Here is a 26,802-nt window from a genome sequence, read left to right on the forward strand (position 1 = left end):
TTCCCTCTTCCCCCACCCCTCCCCTGCCGCTCACCCCCTTTTTCCCACCTAGTGTTGTACTCTCGGCTCCTCCGCAACTAAGACCCTACTTAGGATCTTCCAAGTGCCCATGGCCTGAAACAGTATGGCGCAGAGGACTCCAGAGGTGAGCCTTAATCTAGCCTCCCTGAGTCTGGCCCAGCCGGCCCTGGATGGGGGGAGGCAGAGAAAGGTAAGGACGTAAAATGTGTGAGCTTCCAAGGTAGTGGTTTTTGTTTTTTTTTTAATTTTTAATTTAATTTTTTTTTTTTACTAACTTTTTTAATGTTTATTTTTGAGACAGAGAGAGAGAGAGAGAGAGAGAGAGAGAGACAAAATCAGTGGGGGAAGGGCAGAGAGAGAGGGAGACACAGAGTCTGAAGCAGGCTCCAGGCTCTGAGCTGTCATCACAGAGACCAATGCGGGGCTGGAAGCCACCAACCTCGAGATCATGACCTGAGCCCAAGTCGGAGGTCCAACTGAGGAGGCCACTCAGGCGCCCCTGCAGGATGGTTTTCAGTCCCCACAACTGATTTTATCAGGAAGCAGAAACTGCAGGTGCCTTCCTCTGTACTGCTGACTTCTGGTCCCCCGCGCCCTCCCCCCCCCCCCCCCCCCCAGACAGGGTCTGAGCTCTTCCAGAATCTCCCAGTCATGTGGGGCCGTATTGGCCCGTTCTGAACCAGGACAAAAGTGGAGAAGTCTAGAGGTGCCTGTTAGCTGAGTTAGCAAAGAAACCTAGGTCAACAGGTCAACCTGGCAGCCTGCAAGAAAAGCAGGTTTGAAAAAAAAAAAACAAACCCAAATAGTTCTGGGGCCTTGTTACACTGCCTCCTCCCTCTGGCCTCCTGGGCTTCTTATGTCCTGGCTGCTCTTACCCCTTCTGCACCCTCCAGGCAGTTACCTGGACCCCAAGCTTTCTGAAAAGTTTGTGCTGACCTGTGTGTGTTTCACCTGCAGGCAGCAGACTGCCCTGAGCAGATTGGTTTTGACTGACTTTTTTTTTTTCCTTGTGAAAGTTGCTTAATTTTTTATCTGTGTGTTGTTTGTTTTGTTTTGTTTTGTTTTTTCACCTGGCTGCCACTGGTCCTGGTTTGGCAATCTGCTTATGTTCCTCCTGACAGTGTAATGATACTGCCTTCCCTGTGAATTGTAGTTCACTGCTCCCAGAACAGTTGCAAATAGTTATGCTTTCCAGTGGCACCGTGGAGTGACACTTCCAAGCATTTCAGAAGAGGCTATTGGAGCTTAGAGATGTTATATGACCTGTCAAAGCAGCAGAGCCTGGTGGGCGACATGTAGCAACTGAACCTGCTTGTCCCTGGGGAGTGTTTCACTGAGTTCTGGGCAGCACTGTGGATTTCTTATCATCAGTGATCCCACTGGATCCTCCAACCACCTTACACTCTAGGGTCATGGGACCACAGACTCTTGTCTACCAGAAATGGAGTTGAGTACCCATGGGAGATTTTGACAGAGACCAGAATCTCTGGGAAGGTACGTGGTCTGGATGTAGGATATCAGAAGCCCCTGCCACATATGTGCACAGAATCCCAGAGGATGGTGGCTTCTTACAGGCTCACGCCCTAGTGAGTCTGGGGAGGAATGCTCTGTAGACAGGCAGAGGTGGTGGGACCATTGGAGCATCTCCAGTCCCTCTACTTGGTGGGCAGGGATCCCAAGAGGAGGGGTTGGTTGGAAAGGCTCAGGGCAGCAGACACAGTCCAGAACATTGCTGAACGTGAGAGGTCCTGCTAGTGCAAAATGCAGAAAAGTGCCACATGGGGAACACAGACACCCAGTCACAGCATGTGGAAAACCTGGATGTGTCTGAACTTGAAGCCTGGAGGCATCTACATGGATGGAAGGACTTATGACCAATTGGCCATCCTGTAAATGTTCCCAAGTTGAACTCTGGAGTAAGGGACTGCCATAGTGTGTGTGTGTGTGTGTGTGTGTGTGTGCACGTGTGTGCGTATGTGAGTGTTTTAATTGGGGTGAAATTATGTGGCTCCTAGCAGACTTCTAGCAGACTTTTGGTAGAGTCTATCAGGTTTTCCATGTATAATATCATGTCATCTGCAAAAAGTGAAACCTTGACTTCATCTTTGCCAATTTTCATGCATTTGATTTCCTTTTGTTGTCTGATTGCTGATGCCAGAATTCCCAACAGAGAGTGGATATCCTTGTCATGTTCCTGATCTCAGGGAGAAAGCTCTCAGTTTTTCCCCATGGAGGATGATATTAGCTGTGGGCTTTTCATAAATGACTTTTATGATGTTTAAGTATGTTCCTTCTATCCCGACTTTCTTGAGGATTTTTATTAAGAAAGGATGCTGAATTTTGTCAAATGCTTTTTCTGCATCGATTGACAGGATCATATGGTTCTTTTCTTTTGTTTTATTAATGTGATGTATCACATTGATTGATTTGCAAATGTTGAACCAGCCCTGCAGCCCAGGAATGAATCCCACTTGATCATGGTGAATAATTCTTTTTATATGCTGTTGAATTCGATTTGCTAGTATCTTATGGAGAATTTTTGCATCCATATTCATCTCAAAGCAATGCATGCATAACTCTCAAAGAAATTGAATCAGTAATAAAAAATCTCCCAGGACACAAAAATCGAGGGCCAGATGACTTCCTAGTGGAATTACACCAGACATTTAGAGAAGAGTTAATACTATTCGCAAACAGTTCCAAACAAGTAGAAATGGAAGGAAAAGTTCCAAATTCATTCTATGAGGCAAGGATTACCTTGATTCCAAAACCAAAGACCCCACTAAAATCCCTGATGAACCTGGATGCAAACCATCTCAACAAGATACTAGCAGATAGAATCCAACAGTACATTAAAAGAAGTATTCATCACTATAGAGTGGGATTTATCCCTGGGCTGCAAAGGTGATTCAATATTTGGAAGTCATTCCATGTGAAACATGCCATTAATAAAAGAAAGAGTAAAAGCCATACAGTCCTCTCAGTAGATCCAGAAAAAGCATTTGACAAAACACAGCATCTATTCTTGATAAAAACAGTCAACAAAGTAGGGCTAGAGGGAACATACCTCAACATAATATGGCCATATATGAAAGACCCACGGCTAATATCATCCTCAATTGAGAAAAACAAAGCTAATGAATTGATCAAAACCTATTTCAGCAATATAACTGAACAAGAATTTACACTAATAGTCATAAAATTAATGTTGGGCTTGAAAAAAGCATAGAGGACGACAAAGGATCTATTGCTACAGAGATCAAGGGACCAAGAAATAGTCATGAGGAGCTAAAAAATGCTATAAATGAGCCGCAAAATAAAATGGGGGAGACCACAGTATGGATTGAAGAGGCAGAGGAGAGAATAGGTGAATTAGTAGATAAAATTATGGGAAAAAAAGGAAACTGAGAAAAAGAAATAAAAAAATTCAGGAGTATGAGGGGAGAATTAGAGAACTAAGTGATGCAATTAAATGGGACAATATCCGTATCATAGGAATTCCAGGGGAGGAAGAGAGAGAGAAAGGGGATGAAGGTGTACTTGAACAAATCATACCTGAGAACTTACCTGATCTGGGGAAGGAAAAGGCATTGAAATCCAAGAGGCACAGAAACTCCCTTCAGACGTAACTTGAATCGATCTTCTGCATGACATATCGTATTGAAACTAGCAAAATACAAGGATAAAGAGAGAATTTTGAAAGCAACCAGGGATAAACAGGCTCTAACTTACAAAGGAAGACCCATAAGACTAGTGGCAGACATATCCACTGAAACTTGGCAGGCCAGAAAGGAATGGCAGAACACCTTCAATGTGATGAACAGAAAAAATATGCAGCCGAGAATCTTTTATCCAGCAAGTCTGTCATTCAGAATAGAAGGAGAGATAAAGGTTTTCCCAAACAAACAAAAACTAAAGGAATTCATCAGCGTTAAACCAGCCCTGCAAGAGATCCTAAGGGGGATTCTGTGAGTGAAATGTGGCAAGGACTACAAACTACCAGACACCACTACAAGCATGAAACCTACAGACATCACAATGACTCTAAACCCATATCTTTCAATAATAACACTGAATGTAAATGGACTAAATGCTCCAACCAAAAGACATAGGGTATCACAATGGATAAAAAAACAAAAACAAACAAACAAAAAAAAAACAAGACCCATCTATTTGCTGTCTACAAGAGACTCTTTTACACCTGAGGACACCTTCAGATTGAGAGTGAGGGGATGGAGAACTATCTATCATGCTACTAGAAGCCAAAAGAAAGCTGGAGTGCCATACTTATATCAGACAAACTGGACTTTAAATTAAAGGCTGTAAGAAGAGATGAAGAAAGGCATTATATAATAATTACACGATCTATCCATCAGGAAGAGCCAACAATTATAAATGTCTATGTGCCAAATACAGGACCCCCCAAATATGTAAAACAATTAATCACAAACATAAGCAACCTTATTGATAAGAATGTGGTAATTGCAGGGGACTCTAATACCCCACTTACAGTAATGGATAGATCATCTAGACACAGGATCAATAAAGAAACAAGGGCCCTGAATGATACATTGGATCAGATGGCCTTGACAGATATATTTAGAATTCTGCATCCCAAAGCAACAGAATATACTTTCTTCTCAAGTACACATGGAACATTCCTCAAGAGAGATCACATACTGGGTCACAAAACAGCCCTTCATAAGTAAAAAAGAGTTGAGATCATACCATGCACACTTTCAGACAACAATGCTATGAAACTTGAAATCAACCACAGGAAAAAGTCTGGAAAGCCTCCAAAAGCATGGAGGTTAAAGAACACCCTCTAAAGAATTAATGGGTCAACCAGGCAATTAGAGAAGAAATTTAAAAAAATATATGGAAACAAATGAAAATGAAAATACAACAATCCAAATGCTTTGGGAAGCAGCGAAGGCAGTCCTGAGAGGAGAATACATTGCAATGCAGGCCTATCTCAAGAAAGAAGAAAAATCCCAAATACAAAATCTAACAGACACCTAAAGGAAATAGAAGCAGAGCAGCAAAGACACACCAAACCCAGTAGGAGTAGAGAAATAATAAAGATCAGAGCAAAAATAAACAATATAGCATCTAAAAAAAACTGTAGAGGAGATCAATGAAACCAAGAGTTGGTTTTTTGAAAAAATAAACAAAATTGATAAACCTCTAGCCAGGCTTCTCAAAAAGAAAAGGAGATGACCCAAATAGATAAAATCACAAATGAAAATGAAATTATTACAACCAATCCCTCAGATATACAAGCAATTATCAGGGAATACTATGAAGAATTATATGGCAACAAACTCGACAACCTGGAAGAAATGGACAAATTCCTACGCACCCACACACTTCCAAAACTCAAACAGGAAAAAATAGAAAATTTGAACAGACCCATAATCAGCAAAGAAATTGAATCAGTTATCAAAAATCTCCCAACAAATAAGAGTCTGGGACTAGAGGGCTTCCATGGGGGAATTCTACCAGACATTTAAAGCAGAGATAATACCTATCCTTCTCAAGCTGTTCCAAAAAATAGAAAGGGAAGGAAAACTTCCTGACTCATTCTATGAAGCCAGCATTACTTTGATTCCCAAACCAGACAGAGACGCAGCAAAAAACTAGAACTACAGGCCAATATCCCTGATGAATATGGATGCAAAAATTCTCAACAAGATACTAGCAAATCGAGTTTAACAGTATGTAAAAAGAATTATTCATCATGATTAAGTTGGATTCATTCCTGGGCTGCAGGGCTGGTTCAACATTTGCAAATCAATCAATGTGATACATCACATTAATAAAACAAATGAATAGAACCATATGATCCTGTCAATCAATGCAGAAAAAGCATTTGACAAAATTCAGCATCGTTTCTTAATAAAAACCCTCAAGAAAGTTGGGATAGAAGGAACATACTTAAACATCATAAAAGCCATTTATGGAAAGCCCACAGCTAATATCATCCTCAATGGGGAGAAACTGAGAGGTTTCTCCCTGAGATCAGGAACATGACAGGGATACCACTCTCACTGCTGTTGTTTAACATAGTGTTGGAAGTTCTAGCATCAGCAATCAGACAACAAAAGGAAATAAAAGGCATCAGAATTGGCAAAGATGAAGTCAAGGTTTCACTTTTTGCAGACGACATGATACTGTACATGGAAAACCCAGCAGACTCCACCAAAAGTCTGCTAGAACTGATACATGAATTCAGCAAAGTCGCAGGATACAAAATGAATGTACAGAAATCAGCTGCATGTTTATACACCAATAATGAAGCAACAGAAAGACAAACAAAGAAACTGATCCTGTTCACAATTGCTCCAAGAATCATAAAATATGGGCAGAAATGGGCAGAAAACATGAATAGACACTTCTCCCTTCTATTCTGAACGACAGACTTGCTGGGTAAAGGATTGTTGGCTGCATATTTTTCCTGTTCATCACATTGAAGATTTCCTGCCATTCCTTTCTGGCCTCCTTTCAGTAGATAGGTCTGCTACCACCCTTATGTGTCTACCTTTGTATGTTAAGGCCCGTTTATCCCTAGCTGCTTTCAGAATTTTCTCTTTATCCTTGTATTTTTCCAGTTTCCCTATGATATATCATGCAGAGGATTGATTCAAGTTACATCTGAAGGGAGTTCTCTATGCCTCTTGGATTTCAATGCCTGTTTCCTTCCCCAGATCTGAGAAGTACTCAGCTATGATTCGTTCAAGTATACCTTCAGCCCCTTTCTCTCTCTCTTCTTCTGGAATTCCTATGATAGGGATATTGTTCTGCTTGATTGCATCACTTAGTTCTCTAATTCTCCCCTCATAATCCTGGATTTTTTTATCTCTCTTTTTCTCAGCTTCCTCTTTTTCCATAATTTTATATTCTAATTCACCTATTCTCTCCTCTGCCTCTTCAATCCATGCTGTGGCTACCTCTATTTTATTTTGCACCTCATTTATAGCATTTTTTAATTTATCATGACTATTTTTTAGTCCCTTGATCTCTGTAGCAATTGATTCTCTGCTGTCCTCTATGCTTTTTTTAAGCCAAGCAATTAATTTTATAACTATTACTCTGAATTCTTGTTCGGTTATATTGCTTAAAAGGTTTTGATCAATATATTACTGTTGCTACTTCCTGGAATTTCTTTTGAGGAACATTCTTCCATTTCATCATTTTGTCTCGTTTTCTGTCCCTTATACATTTTAAAAGCTTTTTGTCTGCTCTGCACCTGCAAGCACTTCTATATTAAAGGAGGGTCATACACTGCCCAGGTCCTGGCCCTTCAGGAGGTGTTTTTTTGGAGATTGTTACATGCTGTCTATTGTTGTGACTTTGATTATTTTATTACCCTACTCATAGTGATATTTTGGACCCTCCACCAGGACCCTCCACCTGTGCTTTGATTTGTTCCTTGGAGTAGTCGTATCTTTTTTCCAGCTTTCCCATTTTCTTCCTAGTAGATTCTTTTTTCCTCCCAGGCTCTGGTTTTCAAAGTCCTTTGGCTTCTGAACTTCTTTGTTTGACAGACGTGGGAAGTATGGATCCCCCTACTTCTCCACCATGTTGACCCCTTGCTAACAGATGCACAATATAAATCAAGATAAAGCACAGATGCTCATAGATAGTTCAAGTTTCTGGCGGCTGGATGCTGAGATGCTAAGTGTGGTTCCCGGGGAAGGAGCTGGGTGGCGCCACTCTCACTGGTCTGCTGTGTGCTGCCTCTGGACAGATTGCTGCAATCAAATGCTGAATGCTATCTTTGCTTTTCACCTTTTTAGTAAAAGCAAAAGTCCTCTTCAGATTTCTTTCAGTTAGTAAAAGCCTCTGTATATCTTATAGACACTGTTACATTCACTCTTTCAGGACAAAATTGCTAATTTTCTCTATGACTGGAGGTGTGGTTTTGAGTCATATCACAGCTGGAATAAGACTTGTATGCTTCTTGGAGATGAGATGGGGCATGCCACCCCAAAATATGGGACTGCGGCATAATTATTTTCAGTTTAAGGCCTTTGAGATCCTGAAATCATACATCAGCCTAAGGCAGGGCCGCCTGAAAAAAGGAAACTTCAGGGGTCCTAAATACGCCCCAAGAACAATCCTAATCTCTTCTTGGAGGAGAGAAGCCAGCCTCAATCCCAGATGAACTTAGTCCCAAAGGGGCACATCTCTGGTCTATTTCCTGAGGGCTCATTCATCTCTCCAAAAAGACATTTGCTTTTCCATAAGCTCCCTACCTACTCCCACTTTCCTGTCTTAAGTGAGTTTTTAGACCCAAGTTCCAAGCAGTCCTGCAAGTCCCCCACGTGTATGCATCATGCACATGCTAATCAGTTTCTGTTTGTTTTTCTCCTGTTGTGTCTCTGGTTAGTCAAATTTACAGGGAAAACAGTCTTCCTCCTCTCCCAGTGTTACCTTCCTTGCTGCATTTCTGGGGTCATCCTTGAAACAAACATTTCCAGGCTCTGGGCCTGGCTTTGACCTTATGATACAAATCTGTGTCAAGCCTAAAAAACACTCTTTCCATAAGTAGGAGAATAAACGTGGCCCAAGGAACTGACTGCCTCACCTTGCTTCCTGTTGACAGGTAAAATGTGGCATGGGAAGGTGTGTCTTCCCAGGAAGCAGTGTGGGACAAGGAGGCAGGGTACACATCTTGGCTCTAACTGCATGTGTATGCAGAGCTCACATCCAACCCTTCCACATGCAGGGCCTTCTCTATCCCACATGGAGGTGGACCCGACCTTCCAGGAGGAACCCACTGTGCTGGGGAGGTGGACCCGACCTTACAAGAGGAGCCCACTGGGTTGGGAAGTGGACATGACCTTCCAGGAGGAGCCCACTGGGTTGGAGAATGGACACGACCTTCCAGGAGGAACCCACTGGGTCTGGAAGTGGACACGAACTTCTAGGAGGAGCCCACTGGGTTATGGAAGTGGACATGACCTTCCATGAGGAGCCCACTGGGCTGGGCAGGGGCTGGCTGCATGGAGCACTGGGCCTTCCTCCCTCTGACAAATGCTGTCTCCTGGACCAGACTCTGGTCAGGCTTCTCTGAACCCCCTTCTCGACTTGGCCTCGACTTTTTATTTATTATTTATTATTATTTGTATTTATATGTTTATAGAAATATACACATTTTATACCATTTCTTATTTACTTATATTTATATAGCTACAAAATATTTATAAATAGTCCATTTTATTCATATATATAAATATAAGCATTTCAGTAATTGTTTTGCATTTATATATTTACAGAAATATGCATATCTTGTAGCATTTCTTATTTACTTATACTTACATAGATATAAAACTTTTATAAATACTGTATATATATTCCATATTTATATTTATAAAATTAACATTTAATAAATAATGTAAATATTTATATATGTATAGAAATATACACATTGTATAACATATTTATTTATATAGATACAAAATATTTTAAAATACTTCATGAATATTCCATATTTATATTTATAAATCTAAACATTTTAATAAATTTTAACATAAATATTTATATTTATATATGTGTAGAAATATACACATTTTATAGCACTTCTTATTTAGATAGATGAAACATTTTATAAATATTTATAAAAATTCCTTAAGCATGTTTTTTTAAAAGCAGGCTCCATTCCCCGTGGAGAGCCCAACACAAAGCTCTAACTCACATCCCTGAGATCAAAAGTTGGATGCTAACAGACTGAGCCACCCAGGCGCTCCCAAAATTCCTTATACATTTTTAAAGAATGGTGCACATGATTATGGAAGCTGGAAAATCCCAAGGTTTACAGGGTGTCTGCTGGCTGGAGACCCAGAAGAGTGGATCTGTCGTGTGTCTGTTCATATCCAAGGGGAGGAAGGAAGCTGATGTCCTCTTCAGAACGCCCTCTTTGGGTGGTCAGCCTAATTGGATCAGGCCCACCCACATTAGGGAGTGCCATCTTCTTCCCTCAGTCTGCAGATTCGCTGTGAATGTCATGCAGAACCACCTCATGGACACACCCAGAATCATGCTCACTCCAGGGCCCCATCTAGTGGACATAGGAGAAACCACCACAATGACTTTATTTGGAAAGGGAACAGCTTCAAAAAACCTTCTCAGGCTAGCAGGAACCTGGGTTCCACTCTGTGTGTCCTGTTCTCAAAGGACAGTCCCTGCTGTGGACAGGTCCCATTCCTCCTGCATAATTTGGGCTCAAAGATATAAGTATTAGCCTCTCTGGCTGCCCTGAGACTACCTTAAACCAGTGGTTTACAATGACAGAGATGCGTTTTCTCAGGGCTGTGGAGGCCAGGAGTCTGAAGTCAAGATGTCACAGGGCTGTGCTCCCTCTGAAGGCTCAGGAGGGTCCCTTCTGCTTCTCCCAGCTGCCGAGCTCCCAGGCGTTGTGGGTTTGTGGCCTCCATCACCACATGGCTGTCTCAAACCCCCTCCCTTGTCTCATAAAGATCCTCCCTGATCCAGGATGCTCTCACCTCAAGATCCACCCCCCACCTTATCACCTTTGCAAAGACCCCATTTTCACATGAGGCCACATTCTGAGGTCCTGGGTGGGCAAATCCTCTGGGGTCTACAACTGAACTCACTGCAGTTTCTCAGGAGCTGCAAGTGTTTGCCTGGACATCTGCTCGGCAGACATCTGCTCCAAGTTTCCCCAAGTTTTCTTCCTTCCTTCTTCTTTTCCAACACAAGTGCATCCTTCACCATGACCCATGCTGTCCCTACATTGTGATGTTGACCTGTGACTGCCTGATGCCCTTTGAACCCAGGAGGAGCTGGAGGCCCACGTGGACCCCCACAGCTGCCTCTCCACTTTGTGACCCCTCTGTAGGGCACCCTTCTGCCCCCATGAGCCCTACAGGTGGGCACTGGGAGGCCTGTGCCCCATGGCAGAAGGGCATCATGGGACCACGGGTAGGCTTGGGAGAAATCGGAGGGCATTCCCAGTACAGCAGTGGATGCAGGTGCATCATGGCCACCATGGGGCCCTTACTGTGCATATCCTGGGTCCCAATCTCTAGGGAGCAGCAACACAGCCCTCTGGGGTGGGGGGCATTGGGATGAAATGAGACATTCCCATGTATGTGCAAATGCACACAACTTGCTTAAGGTAGAATCTCTCTTTCATGTCTGGGTGTGAGCACACACACTAACCAACAGAATGTGCACAGAGTGAGTGTTGAGTTACCCTCAAGGTCACATGGGGTCACAGCCCAGGGACCCTCCTTGGGAGAAAGACCCCTTCCATGTCTGGGGGGCAAGTCTTCACTCTACATCAGATCTGGCAGCTGCAGCCAGGGGAGGCACATGATGGACCATCCCAATCCTGTTCATGCCCCCATTAGCCTCTCCTAGCACTCAGGGGACCAGCCTCACTGGGGAACCCTGAGCGCTCTCCCCAGGAGCTCGCGGGCTCCTTCCAGCTTCCCTCCATCATCATACCCGTAAGTAGGGTGGAAGCAGCTTCTGGCAGTGGTTTTAGTCTCATCTTCCCTCCATGCTCATGCCTTGTTTGATTCCACATCCACACTTGTGTCTAGTATACTCTCTCTGCCCACATGCCCTGATTCAACCCTGACCAACCTCAGGGAGCCCTGGAGTCTTTGGCTTGGCCTCAATGTAGCTCTGTCTGCACCTACCTGCCATGGTGAGGTGGGAAGACAGAGGCATCCAAGGTAGACCAGATGACTAGGACTTTGTGAGTGTCAGAGAGTGGAGGAGAAGGGGAACTGGGTAGGTAGGAGAGGGGTGTGAACAGGAAGAAGGTGGGAGAGGAGGGGATGAGGAAGGCTAGCATTTATGGAGCAACTACTTCATGTCTGGCACTAGGCTCAACATTAAACATGTGCCCCAAATTCATTTCAGAAAATCACCCCACAGCATGTAATGATGTGGTGTAATAGTCAGCTTGGTCTCTGTAACAAATACCACAGACTGGGAGGTTTAAACAATGCATTTATTTTTTCCCAGTCCTGGGAACTGGAAGCATGAGATCCAGGTGTGGGCAGGGCTGGTTCCTCCTGAGGCCTCTCTCCCTGGCGTCCACACACCATCTCTTCCCTGTGTCCTTACACAGTTGTCCCCTGTGTGTGTCTATGCCCTGATCACCTCTTCTATTAAGGACCCCAGTCACATGGGATCAGATGGGATCAGGGCCTACCCTAGTGACTTCATTTTACCTGAACCACCTCTGTAAAGCCCCCATCTCCAAATCCAGCCCCGTTCTGAGGCCCTGGGGATTGGAGCTTCAACATGTGAACTGGAGGGGACATGATTCAGCCCATAATATTTTGTCAGTATTTTACAGGGAAGGAAAGTGGAGATAACACAGGATCATCCAGAAAGGTGCACCCTTGTATGTGATCTAGCTGGGACTTAGAATGGATACATCTCCCCCAAATCGGTGACAGGCTGGAGCAGATCATGGGTCTTGCTGGAGGAGGGTTCCCACCCTGTCCTGTCCCTCACCCTGAGGAGGCCCCGAGGCCTCTGGGGCCTGCCGTTCTGAGCAGATGGTCAGGGGGCTGGGGTCGTGTGTCCAGAGGCAGAAGAATGGCCTCAGGGGTGCCGAGAAGGACAGTCCAGAGAACGCGTAGATGAGGGATCCATTGCTCACGCTGTAGAACGAGATTCTGCCTGCATCACAGTCCAGGAAAACGCCCACACGATGCAGGGGCTCCGAAGGGTGCAGGCGAACTCTTGGGAAGGCAAGTGCCCAGAACCCCTTCTTGTACAGCTCCAGGGCCCAAAGTCCGTGCTGGGGGGACTTGGGGATCCTTCCCTTCCGATCCAAGCTCTCCAGACACACGCCCAGGTTCCAGGCCTTCCTGTGCCCCACCTGGACCTCCCAGTAATACCTCCCAGCTGAGAACTGCTCCAGGCCCAGCACACAGGGGTCCCGGTCGAATCTGCTGGGGGCGTTGGGCAGCTCTTGTTCAAAGAACAGCCGCCTCACAGTCTTCCTGTCCTCAGAGAGAGCGAGCTTGGGGCTTGCAGTGTCGGGGTCCAGGGATGGGCTCACTGCGGGAAGAGGAGAGGATCAGGTTTAGGGGTTGGGGTCCCCACCTATGCTCCTGCATGGAGGTGGAACCATGCCTCCTTGGGAATCCCTGTGAGTCCCCTTTCTCTGTCCAGGATCCTGTGCACACAGGCCATCCCAGAGCAGCGGAGGCGTCTCCAGCGGGAGCCAGGGAGAGCCAGGGGGGATTCTTATGAGGGGACAGGGGGGCACACTGTGAGATAGGCATTGCTCCCAGGGCCCTGTGTGTCAGGATGGATGTGGATGTGCATGTGTGTGTGCATATGCACTTGTGTGTGTGGGGGCTATGTGGGCGTGCATGTGAGAGACAGAGACAGGGACAGACACAGGTAGACATAGAGAGAGAGATAGAGAGACAGAGACAGAGAGAGGCAAGGAAAGAGAGAGACAGAGACAGGAAGAGAGATAGAGGGAGACTGAGAAAGGTATGGACACAGACAGAGACAGAGGAAGACAGACACAGAGAAAGACACAGGGAGACAGAGATAGAGAGAAAGACATAGGAGGACACGTGAAGAGACAGGGTGACATGAGATGAGGTCACAGGTGCATTGATGCCATTGGACAGCTCTGGGGTCAACCACTGAAGGGGAGATCCCATCTGGAAAACCCTGAGAGACACCTTAGCAGCCTCAAAAACTGAGATGAACACCTTCCAAAACAGATCCCTTCTCTCCTGTCCCACTGTCCTTCTCAGAGCCCTCAGGCCTTCATCATGTCACCTGGGGGAGGGTCTGTCTACACCTGAGAGGCAGGGAGGGTGGGGATCAGCTGGGAGCCCCAGCTGCCTGTGCAGACACCTTCACGACAACAGAAACCTCCTGGCTGGTGTCCACCCTTGCCCATTCAGTAGGCATGCTGCTGGTTGCTGGGGTCTGCATACGATGCCCCAGACACTCATGTTTCCTGACCATCCATCCCTGTCAGCTGGACAGCACACACGCTCTCCTCCTAACAGAACCACAACTTTCTCCCCGGTCTCTACTTCCTTCTGGAAGGAACCCTGCTCCCTTTTGCTTTCCAGCAAAGACTAAATGTTCTCCCCGATTTCTCATTGCTGCTTCCTGAAGTCTGTACCCTCTGCTCCATGCAAACCCTTTCCCTGTAGAGTCTGGGCCATGCAGATTGAGCCCACTCATGTTCATATCTATGATGGCCAAACATGGACTCACTAGCTGAACAATGGGCCCGGCTCCTTCTATTCCAAATTCCCACATCATTAAAAAATATTCATGACAAAAAACAGTTTGAGACTTACAAAGAGGTTGCAAAATACCATACACAATATGCCCATGATAACATCTCATATAGCCCACACTAATAGGATCAAAACCGTACAATTGACATTGATACAAAAATATTCTATAGTGACTTCTTGCACACCTGACTGTGGAGAACCACCTGTGCCCTTGTGCACTGATTCCTCTTGCACACCACCCACACCTGTCACTGGAGCTCATCCTGTGTCCTTGTGTGCTGACTCCTCTTGTACACACCCACACCTGTCCCTGGAGCTCATCCTGTGTCCTTGTGTGCTGACTCTTCTTGCACACCACCCACACCTGTCCCTGGAGCTCATCCTGTGTCCTTGTGTGCTGACTCCTCTTGCACACCACCCACACCTGTCCCTGGAGCACTGCCTGTGTCCTTGTGTGCTAACTCCTCTTGTACACACCCATACCTGTCCCTAGAGCTCATCCTGTGTCCTTGTCCACTGATTCCTCTTGCACACCACCCACACCTGTCTCTGGGGCTCATCCTGTGTCCTTGTGCACTGACTCCTCTTGCACACACTGACACCTGTCCCTGGAGCTCATCCTGTGTCCTGGTGCACTGGCTTCTCTTGAACACCACCCACACCTGTCCCTGGATCTCAGTCTGTGTCCTGTGTACACTGATTCCTCTTGCACACCACCCACACCTGGCTGTGAATCTTCTCCTGTGCTGTCCATCATGTATGCGCTGGACCCTTGCACACCACCCCCCACCTGGCCACAGTGTAGACCTGTGCTCCATCCCATCCACAGCTGCTGACTATCTTCTCTGCATCGTCATTCTCTCACTGGTTTTCTTCCTCCCTTCAGGCTTCAGGCATCTTCACGCCACATGGTTCCTTTTAGGCAACAGGCATGCTCTCCTGCCACGGACCTCAAAGTAAAACCACAGCAAACACAAACAGAACCTTCCCATTCCCCACTCACCAAGTCTTAGCTCAACTACACAGGCAATAAATTTGAGACCTCCCTCCCAGTTCTCTCCACAGGAGACGCCTCTCTTTGTACCATGCTTGCCAGTTTTTCTGGGCCATTTTCCCGGGTTCACCTGACTCTACTTCTCAGGTGCACGAAAGTTAATGCTCCTTCAACACACTGCACCTGCACATTTCCACAGTGAAGTCTCCCTTGGCCCTCCCACAACCACTGCTCTAACCTTCAAATACCAGCGTTCTCCAATGCTAGATCTTGGATCTTTCTTCTTTCCCTGTATCTTCCCTTTTTAAAAAATCTTAATTCTTTTCCAAAGAGAAATTTTTAAAGAATAATTTTAGGTGTAGCAAAAAATGTATCACTCACACGTTCAGTTATACCAGATATTTGCCATGGACCCCAATTCCTGTCTCCAGTCCTGATTTCTCCTGAGAGTTCCAGACTCCCATATCCAATGATTCATCTGACGTCCTTAGCAGGATGTCTGAGAACAGCTCAGTCTTAGGAGGTCCATGGTGATTTTCACTTATTTGGCCCAAATCTGCCCCAAACCTTCTGTTAGATGGAGCCAGAAGGGCTAGAGACTTATGCAGCTGGGGGTCACCTTGGGCTGCTCCCTCTGCCTTGCCCCTTCTGGACTCTGCTGCTTGTGGCCCCAGGACCCATCTCGGGGCTGTATCCTCTCCTCCATCAGTGCTGCTCCCCTGCTTACAGGTTCTCACTCATATTGCATGGTGCTTCATGTAAAGTCCAGGCCTCTACCTCAGCCTCCCAGGCTCTGCAGGGGCACACACAAGCCTTCCTGCCCTGTTGGTACATCTTCCACATGCCCAGCTGTCACACACCACAGACCCCACTCTCCCTGCCACAGGGGTGAGTTCACCCCTCCTCGTATAGCTGTGGTCTTGCCATCACCCACTCCTTCATTTAGATGTTGGCACCCCACCATTCCCAGGGGTCTGGACATCCCACTTGAACATGCTCTTGGCCATCCTCCTAGTATTCTGGCTCTTTCCTATCATAGTTATTCCAGATTTAATAATTAAAAAAAACAAATGCTGACTTGTGGCTCACATCCCCACATAGACTCTATGCTCCATGAGGACAGGAGGAAGCTGTACATTCACTAATGGAGGCCAGTTGCTTGCACAGAAGATATCTGGTCATGGTTGTAACTGAATGAATGAATGGAGACTGGCTTCTTTCTGTCTCTTCCTGGGCCCTCACCATGTGGCTGTGGTGGGACAGGTGTCCCCAGATCCCCTACCTGCTTTCATCTGCCCAGCTCGTGGCTCGCAGTACTGCCCCTCCTGTCCTTGGGGGTCTCTCTCCACAGCCAGACTCTCCCCCCATGCTTCCCACCTATATGGTGCCCTGGGGCAGAAAGGCACTGGCTCTGCACTCTCTGTGCTAACAGTGTCCCCACAGTAGCTGTTCCTTGGAAGAGCTAGCTCTCTCGCTGCCCAGGCTCTGCAGCCTGTCTGTCCCTCAGGCAGTAAACAGGAGCTAAGGTCTCTCAGGGCAGCAAAACTTGGTGTTTACAGCCATAGAACCAGCATTTAGCACAGCATTTCTGCACCCTGGAATAGAAAGGAGAACACACTCATACATGCACATGCACACACACACACATGAGTACATGTGCACACACAAATACACATGTGCACGTGGGTGCACACACAAGTACATGTGCACACATGTGTGCAATATGTGTCCACAAGTGCACGTGCACATACAAACACATGCGTGCACACATGTGCACACATATGAACAGACACAAGTGCATGTGCATACACATGCACACATAAATACACATGCACACACTGCACACATGAGAACACATGTGCACTTATGTACACAAAGCACCACACATGTGCATGTGCACACACTAACAAATGTGCATATGGCACACAGGCACACAGGTGAACACATACATGTATACCATGCACACACAGCACTCACACATACACACATTCATGCACACTGCATACACACATGTGCACACATAAACAAACATTCAGGGAGCAGATGCTTCCAGCCCCTACATAGTCCTCACCATAGATGACGTCCTCTGGCCAGCCTGAAATGAAACAGAAAGATGTGAAACTGTAGGGTTTGCACTGACCAGATGGGGCGAAAGCTCATGTTCTGTGAAGCTAAGTCAAAACAGGATGTAATGAGCTCTCGCAGGGACCCTGTAAAGGAAGAGCAAATATCCCTTCTTCAGTGCCCAAAAAACAATCCAGGTCACTGTATTCCTAGGGAAAGGTTTTGTGGGGCAGGCCTGATGGCCCAGCCTTCCCATGTCTGTCATAAAGACACATCTCTGACCTGTTCCCCAGATTGGGGCCTGACAGCTATGAGCAAGGACACAGGAGGCAGGGAGGAGAGCAGACAGGCGAGTGGAATGATCCATACTGATGATGATCCCCGCGCTCACAACAAGATCCTCTCAGGTGACAGGCTTGCTGCTGTATTTGTTGCTTGAGCATTTTCAGGATGTTGTCATCACCCTCGACTGATAGACTTTCCCAGGTTCAAGCTCACATCTGTCTCCATAGCAGAGACCCGCCAGTCTTCCCCAAGTCACCCAGTGAAGAGCAGCCAAGCACCTCTTAGTGATGGAGGATCTCACTGGGCATATGGTAGGTGGGAAGTCCCTGAGCTGGGGCCTGGGCAGGTCTCTCCCATTCCTCCTGTGCTTGAGGGTACACAAAGGAGGGACTTCATGCTGGGCTCTGCACGAGTGCCCTGGCTGGAAGGGGCACGTCTGTCCCACTGGGGCCTGCTTACCTTGGGACAGCTGTTCCTCTTCTCTGTACAGTTTCTCTTCTTCCAGCTGTACCCTATCCCTGTCCCTCTGACGTTTCCAGAAAAGACATGTGGCTCCAGTTGCTACAAGTCCCACTACAATGAGGATCACAGGCAGCACTGTCCTCCACGCCATTGATGGGAAACTTCTGGACAACTGAGCTAAAAGAGGGTTTGGAGAGGCAAGAATGCCAAGGTAAGAGAGCGCCTGTGTTCTTAGGACACACATGCCACAGGGTTAATGACTCAGGGGGCAGGTGCTTGTGAACTAACCTGACATGACCTGAAAACATGTGTGTGCCTTTGCACAGACAGACATGGACAGACACACAGGAGAGAGATGGTAGACAAATGGCAAAAGGTTAAATACTGAGTGGGTCTGCATTCTGTGTATCATTCCTGCAAATTTTATGAAACTTGAGGTTGTTTAGAAGGAAAATTTTATACAGAGTGAAACTTGGAAGCCCCCAGGTGTCCTTCGGAATGTGAATGCATAAACAGGCTGTGGTTCATCCAGACAAGGGAATACTGTTTACTGCTAATACGAAAGGAGCTATCCGTGCAGTCACTGTGGAGAAGATGATGGACATCCCCCCCCCCCAAAATAAAAATAGAACTACCACATCAATCCACTTCTGGGTATTAATCCAAAGAAAACAAAAATATTAACTGAGAAAGATAATGCACCCCTACATTTATTGCAGTGTTATTTACAATAGTCAAGATATGGAAACAGCCCAAGTGTCCACCTATGGATGAAAGGATAAAGAAAAAAATATATATTTGTACAAAGGGATGCTATTCAGCTATAACCAAGAAGGAAATCCAGGCATTTTCTACAATATGGATGCACCTGAGGGCACTTTGCTAAGTGAAGTTAGACAGGGAAAAATGTATACAGTCTCACAGATAAGTTAAATCTAGAATGAAACAAAACACCATCCAAACCTCCAGAAAACCAGAAAGCCTAGTTTATAGATGCAGAGAACAGATTGGTGGTTTCCAGAGGTGAGAGATCGGGAAGCTAATGGGTGAAGAGGGTCAAAGGTGCAAATTTCCACTTATAAAATAAGACCCAGAGAGGTGACATACAGCATGGAAACTATAGTTAACTACTGTGTTGTATAGCTGGAAGCTGACAGACTAGATCTCACAAGGTCTCATCACAAGGAACTATGGGGAGTATTGGATATTAACTACTGACTGTCTGGGGTGCTCAGAGATCTTGAGGTCGAATGGAGCAGAACACTCACCAGGTAGGTGGCTCTTGGTCTCCATCCTCTCCTGGAGGAGGGGGTTGGAGATAGAGCAAGAGAGGTTCCCCATGCCCCTGTCCCAGACAGTCACATTGGACACCACCTCAAAGAGGCCCGTCGGTGACACTGTGAGGTTGGTCGTGGAAGGTAGGGTCTGTCCCCTGAAGTCTCTCCACTCCACCCGGGGCTCTGGGTACCAGCCCTCCGAGGTGCACTCTGCCCTGATACCTTCATCCCGGCCAGCTCGCACTTGGAGTCTGGGCTCAGAGCCCAACCCTGTGGGAAGAGACAGGCTTTGCAGCCTCTGCAACCATTACCATTTCTTACAGAAAAGCACAGATCCTGAAAATTTCCAGCAGGTATCAGGGTTTTTCAGACTATTTGCTCTGTGTAATATTTATATGCCATATATGCTACCCTCTTCTGAGAAACCACAGAACAAAACAGAAAAGGCCCAGGAAGATCAAATACCTTTCCTGTATTGCAAAATTGGTGTCTTTTCCTGTTTCTCTCTGTATCTCTTTCTGCCTCTTTCCTTCTCTCCATACCTCCATTCCTTTCTTTCTGGGGTCAGTGTGGGTAACAGAAGCCGACTTAGAAAATGAGCCAGGCGCCCAGAACCTGCCTGTTCTAGTGCATTATCGCATTTTGTGGGACACGTGTAGACCGACACAAACACATTAGAGCACGCTGTGGGACGCACTCAGGCCAGGCCCAAACATGTTAGCGCAAGCTGTGGGACAGGCCCAGGCCACCACATATGCGTTAGTGCATGCCGTGGGACGCGTTCAGGCTTGGGCCATGATCAGACGATCTGCAGCTGGAGGATAAGTGCTAGGGGAGACCAGAGGCCCTAGTGGCGACCCTTACCTGCCACCCTTAGCCACAGGGTGGTCTCCGCAGATGCCATGCCATCTTTGAACTTGCAGTGGAAGGTCCCATTATCGAACACCATGACATTGTGTATGGTCAGAACAGCTTGTTCTTGGGCCAGCCCGGACATCAGGAAGGTCGTCCTGCCCTTGTACTGCCACATCTGCTCTTCAGGCACATCTTTGCCTTTCTTGCGCAGGTGCACAGCTGGGGACAGCTCCTCCCTGTACCACCTCACCTCCATGTCCTTCACACTGATATTGAGGGACAGATGGCATCGCAGCTTCACACTTTCCCCCACCATAGCCAGGACCGGTTGGCCGGGACCAGAGACAGAGAAATCGGCTTTCCCTTATGAGGTCATAGCAGAAAGCATGGGTTAGGCCAGGTGAGAGGAGACCATGGGCCATCCCCCCCACCGGGCACAGGGTCCCCGCTCCGCACCCCCCCCCAGCCTGTGCCCAGTGTCTTCCCCTACCCACGCCCAGGGGACACCCACCCACACGCAGGTTCTTCAACAACACCCCATGCCTTGTCCAGGGTCCCCAGGGAAGGACTGCTTGGATCCAGTTTAGCCCCCTACTGTGTTCCTGTCCATGCACAGTCTCCCTCCTAACATGGCTCATGGGAGGGCGGGGAGAGTTCTCCTACCGTTTGCAGAGAGGCTGCAGGACAGAAGCTGCAGGAGGAGGAAGATGATGGAGCTGGGTGGAAAGATGTCTCGACCTTGTGTGTTTGCCATGGCTGCTGGAGACAGAGAGGCCTGAGCCCCAGATATTGGAGACAGGGCAGGACTGAGTTAATTTCTGTCTCTCTCGGTTTCTGTCTCTGTCTCCCTCTGTTTCTGTCTCTCTGTCTCTGTCTCTCTCTATCTCTGCCTGTCTCTGTCTCGGTTTCTCTGCCTGTTTCTCTGTCTCTGTATGTTGCCTCTGTCTCTCTCTGTTTATGTCTCTTTCTGTCTTTGTCTCTCTCTGTCTGTGTCTGTCCTGTCTCTCTCTGTTTCTGTCTCTGTCTCTGTCTCTATCTTTTTCTCTCTATCTCTCTGTCTCTGTCTCTCTCTCTGTCTCTCTGTTTCTGTACCTGGCTATCTATGTCTCTATGTGTATCTCTCTGTCTCTGTCTCTCTCTGTGTCTTTTTGTTTCTGTCTCTGTCTCTCTCTGTCTCTGTTCCTGTCTCTGTCTTTATCCTTCTCTGTCTCTGTCTCTCTTGGCTTCTATCTGTCTCACTCTGTGTCTCATCTCTCTCTGTCTCTGTGTGTGTCTCTCTCTGTTTTTGTCTCTGTGTGTCTCTGTTCCTGTCTCTGTCTGTCTCTATCTCAGTTTCTGTCTCTTTCTTTCTTCGTCCCTGTCTGTCTCTGTCTCTTTCCCTCTCCTACTCTATCTCTCTCTGTCTCTCTTTCTTGTTCTCTCTCTCTCTCTCTCTGTCTTGGTGGGGGATGAGTCAACACTGGGAGGCTAACGGAAGTGAAGGAAACATGGCTAGGGGAGAGAAAGGTCCTTTTTCACTATCTTGGCCCCTTTTACTCCTGCACGAGTTGCTTACCCTAGAGACAGAGACACAACAGTGGCCACCTGCTCTTGTGTCCACCTACTTGTGGATGACCTTTCTCTTGTGGTCATGTGTCTGCAAAACACCATGGACACATCCTCCTGTGAACGGGCTCTGTCTCCTCACCTGTTTGTGTAGGAACCTTGCCCGACCTCTGGCTGTGCTCTGTCATGGAAGATGAGCACGCTGGGAGAGAAAAGCCACCCCCTGGTCAGGCGACTCCAAGGCCAGAGTCAACCCCCTTACAGCCCAAGGAAACTTGCAGTTGGAGGAGGGAGCACTCGAACCAGAGGGTTCCTAGACAGACATGGCCTGAAGCCAGCATGCTCCGAAGATTTATTATTTATGAACTCAGCTTTGAGAACAAGTGTTCTGAACCACATGTGCTGGTCTAGGCAATTCCGCCCAGCACCTCCTCATGCAGAACAGGCATGAGAAGGTATGTTGGCACTTGCCCTCATTCTCTTCCATGCTTGTCTTCCTTTGGTGAAAGCCTCTGGGGTCTCCCTGTCACTCAAGAATAGGGGAGGGGTGGAGAACACAGATATGTGGATGAGTGTCCTTAAAATAGAAAGTACTCACGTTTCCAAATAGTAGTAGGGCTGTAGGGCTTCCCAGGGAGATTCTGTGGCCTTGAGGGGATCGCTTGACTTCTCCACAAGTTCCAGGAAGGTGTAGAACAAGTCTTCCAGACGTGTTAGGAGAGAACAGCGGCTGAGCTCCCCAGCTTCTGTAGAATCCTAGGACTTTCTGGAAAAATGATCAACTGTGCCTTTCTGGAAGGTGCAATAGAAAAAATAAATAAACCAAGGGCTTCTTAAAGGGTGTGTTTGACAGAACTGAACACACTGAGTGTTGGGGAGCAAGGCCCTGGTAGCAGGAGATAAGGGGAGAGAGAAAGACCCAGCAAGGAACCCCCGGGGTGAGGATGGCTGTCTGGGCTGGGCCAGGATCCTAGGTGGAGACCTGGCTCTTGAGTGCGTGGATCCAGGCCAAGGGCAGAGGCTGGAGGACTCAGATAAAGTTTCTGCATTATCAAAACACCTCCAGTCCTGGACAGGCTGGGCCTGGTCCCTTTGGGAAAGTTTCTCATGTTCAGGTTGAAGTTGGTCAAATTCTAGCATTTGCCCCCCACGCCAGACTCCTGTGCAGGAAATCAGGCCACCTCCTCCTCCATGTCTGGGGCCATGACAATCTTTCCTCATTGGGGACCTGACTTGGGCTGGGCTCAGAACACTCGGCCCCATTACCTCTTGTGTGAGTAAGACACTGGCCTGAACTCTACCTGTTCTTCCCTCCTGTTGACCCAAAAGTCTGCACATTTTCTGGGAGAGTTTTGGAGGGAAAAAAACAGGGAAAGTTTGCGTCCCTCCTGGAGGTGGGATATTTGGTTGAATTCAGCAGAATGTTATTGACTGAAGATTGGAGTCCCCTTCCCAAATCCGTGCTCACACAGGGACTGATGCTGCCAACCCACACCGTCCTCTGTGTTCCTATAAGGAGAGCGAACTATTTGGTAATCAAGTTGCTCCCCTGTTCTATATAAATATGAAGAGTTATGCTGCCACTCATTTTCATCTCCCCGTGCATTGCTTTAAGCGGATAATGACATCATCTAAAACCCAGGTTGGGTATACTTCTGAGTCAGGATGGAGGACCGGGGATGTGACATTAGAGGAAGCACCTAAGGGGTTTGGCAGCCGTGATGGAATGGATCCTGAAGGTGGGCGCACCTGGACAAGTGGTCCTTGGTGAGCATGCACATGGTCCGCAGCCTTTTACCTGAGTGGGAAGAGCTCCTGGAGAAAGCAACCAAGGCCCTCAGGGGCAGGGATAAACCCCAGATGGGGACGGGCTCCCTGAGTCAAGGTGGAAGGAAGGACACAGGGGGCCCCAGACTGTAGTGTCCCATTGCCATGGCATGTCCAGGACAGGTACATGCAGACAGACAGAGAGCAGATTGATGGTTGTCAGGCAGTGGGGATGAGGGGGGAAATATAACCACAAAGCAGTTCGGGGTTTGTTCTGGCACGAGATCCAGGTGGTGGCCGTACAAGCTTGTGTCAGTGTACTGCATGTCACTGGATCGTTCACTTCAATGTGGTTGACTTTGTGTTATGGGAATGTCACCGCAACTTGAAAAAAAGAAAAAAACAAATGGAAAACACATAAGGTAGAAGGGAAATCTCCAAGTTGCAGGCTCCCGGGCGCCCCCTGCAGGGATGCGTGTGCAGTCCAGCACTCTGCTCCAGGGATGCGCCAGGACTCAGTGAGCTTGCGTGGTCCATGCGCACCTGCGCCTACCTTGAGCCAGGCTCCCTGCAGTGTCTGTCCTACAGAGGGCAGAGGCCCTAGGAGAGCTGAAAGGACCCTCCCCGTCCCCCCCCAACCCGCGCTCATCTGCCCCTGCCACACGCCAGCCTCTTGCTTCCTGCTCTGGGCTGTGCTCACAGAGTCTTTTTGGGTCCTCCCAGCATTTAAGCTGGTGTGTGCCCTCCCCCCACCCCATCACGGGTACTTGGCTCAGCTCTCCAAGTCCACTGGGACTTTATGGCTTGGCTGCAGGCACCGCCTGGGCCACCCCCTTCAGGACCTACCCCCTCCTCTGGCTCCCTGGCCTCCAGTCCTGCAATGGGAGGGTTCCTTCTGCACATTAGGTCCCCTGTCACGTGATCTCTGAGAGGCCCTCGGTGTCGTGCACTGGCCTCAGTGAACAAGGGGGCAGTGCCTCCACCAAAAGATCCTCAGGGGCTCCTCCAGGGGAAGGAGCAGCTGGGGGTGGGGGAGCGTCCCTTAGGCGGATGGCACAGGTGCCATGTGGTTGGGGCGGCTAGGAAAGGTGAGATGTCCCCAGAGAAACACCGTGGTGTCAATGCAATGACGCGCTTGGGTCATCCAATTCCTGGTGGTTGTTCTTATACACATACCTCTGCATGGGGCCTTTGTGTCCCCGGGAAAGCAAGCACTTGGCTCACCCAGTGCCTGGTGGTAGTTCTTACCCACAAGCCTCTGTGTGGGCCTTTGTGGTCCTGGGAAGGCAAGGGCTTGGGTCATCCAGTGCCTGGTGGTAGTGCTTACCCACAAACCTCTGTGTGGGCCTTTGTGGTCCTGGGAAGGCAAGGGCTTGGGTCATCCAGTGCCTGGTGGTAGTTCTTACCCACAAATCTCTGTGTGGGCCTTTGTGGCCCTGGGAAGGGAAGGGCTTGGGTCATCCAGTGTCTGATGGTATTTCATACCCCCAAACATCTGCGTGGGGCCTTTGTGGCCCTGGGAAGGCTCTAGTGAAATAGGGAGGAAACTCTTTTCCCTCCTCCAGGGGAGTTTATGTTCTGGCTCCTCCCCCTTCTCCCCTCCCCATCAGTCTCCCTACCCCTCTTCCTCCCCCCACTTCGTCCTCTCCCCTCCTACCCTGCCCTCCGCATGCTCATCTCTCCTCCCCACCCTCTTCCCTTCCATGGTCTCCTCCCACTCCTCACCTTCTCCTTCCCCTCAATCCCGTTTCCCACTTCTCTTCCCCTCTCACTACTCCCCTCCCCTCCTCCTCCGCCTCCTCCTCCCCTCCTCCCCTTCCCCTTTTCCCCACTTCCTCTCCTCCCCTCCCGCTCCTCCTCCCTCATTCTCCCCCCTTTCCTCCGCCTCCTGCTGGTGCTCACCTCTCCTTCCTCTCCTCCCCCTCCTCCTCTTCATATCCCAATCCTCCTCCCCTTATTACTCCTCCTGCCCACCCCTCCTCCCCTCATCCTCATCCCTCATTGTCTCTCCTCCCCTCCCCTCCTCTTCTCCCCTCTCCCACTTCTCCTCCTCCCTTCTGATTCCTCCCCTCCACCTCCCCATACTCCTTCCCTTCCCTTCCCCTCCTCTACCTCTTCTTCCTACTTCCCCTCTTTCTCCCCATCCTCCCCTTCCCCTCTTCCCTCACTTCCCCCTCTTACCTTCCCTGCCCTCTTCTGCTTCTTCTCCCTCCTCCCTTCCCCTCCTCTCCTTTCCACTCCTCCTCCCCTCCCCCTCCTCCCTTCCTTGTCCTCCTCCCTCATTCTCCAGCTCCCCTCTACATCCTCCCCTCCCCTCCTCCACCTGCTCCCCAATACACTCTGTGGCTCCCACGCGACTTGGCAGACTTAGAATTCTGCTTCCTTTACAGCCTAGTTGCTCTGCTGATCCTTCTCTGGCCTCCAGGGCATCTGGGCCTGGTGTGGGCTAGGACTCAGTGCTACTGAGTTGCAGGATAAACAGGACCCAGGGACAGTTCCAGCAAGCCCCCCAATATCTGGTGAAGGGTGAGCTCCTTTACCTTCTAGTTGCCATTTTAAACTGTGGCTTTGTTTCTGTGTCCTGCACAGGTGGATCTACACACAGCCCCTCCCTGCTGTCCCTCCCCATGCAGTTCCCAGAGCCAGGAGTGGGGTCCCCGCACTGCCAGAGTCTGTCTGTCCTGATGCTCAGTTCCTCCGGAGACATTGCTGTATGAGTAGGCGTGGATTCTGCGTGTCCCTGGAAGAGCTGAGTTCAGGGTCCTTCTCATCTCCGTCCTAGACTGGGCCCTCCTGAGCCGCTTTCTTTCTCATCTCCTGACACTGTGTGGATTGCCTCTAATCTGCAGTTTTAATGGTTTATGGCACGTTGACCTTTCTGGCTTTATCCAGCGTCAGTTCCTTTTCCTAGCAGCCTGGGGCCTTCTCTGCTTTCCCTGCACCAACAAGGCAGTATGTCAGTGCTCCCTGACCAGCTGACACTTTGCCCTCCTACAGCTTCCCACGTGTCAGATATGAAATCAGCAAGAACTGGAAAATAAAAACCTAGAAACAAAAATCATCTCAGCTGATAATCAAAGAAAGAGGATAAATACAGATAAATCTAGCTGCAAAGTTAATAGGAAACCTCATGTAGCCCATGGTCATGCAGCAGGTGTGAAAGGGCCAGAAACAACCCCCGTTTTAATAACTCCTGTTTCATACAAGTGAGGCCTCGTATCCCCTTTCCTGCAGTCCATTACCTGGGATGATCTACTACTCA

The 26,802-nt window shown here is 48.2% G+C and overlaps 1 protein-coding gene across 1 annotated transcript; it reads right to left on the bottom strand.

Annotated features, from left to right (window-relative positions):
* Positions 1–12,429: 12,429 nt before the first annotated feature.
* On the bottom strand, positions 12,430–21,071 carry LOC109260331 (putative butyrophilin-like protein 10). Its single transcript, XM_053901360.1, is given in 7 exon segments — positions 12,430–12,504; positions 12,506–13,074; positions 17,357–17,380; positions 18,094–18,285; positions 19,365–19,643; positions 20,238–20,591; positions 20,892–21,071. Coding segments are annotated over 7 exon segments (1,584 nt in total). The 5' UTR covers positions 20,983–21,071.
* Positions 21,072–26,802: the final 5,731 nt, after the last annotated feature.

The sequence above is a fragment of the Panthera pardus genome, unplaced genomic scaffold (assembly GCF_024362965.1).
Source record: "Panthera pardus isolate Hobbes unplaced genomic scaffold, ASM2436296v1 HiC_scaffold_1, whole genome shotgun sequence".
NCBI classification, from domain to species: domain Eukaryota; kingdom Metazoa; phylum Chordata; class Mammalia; order Carnivora; family Felidae; genus Panthera; species Panthera pardus.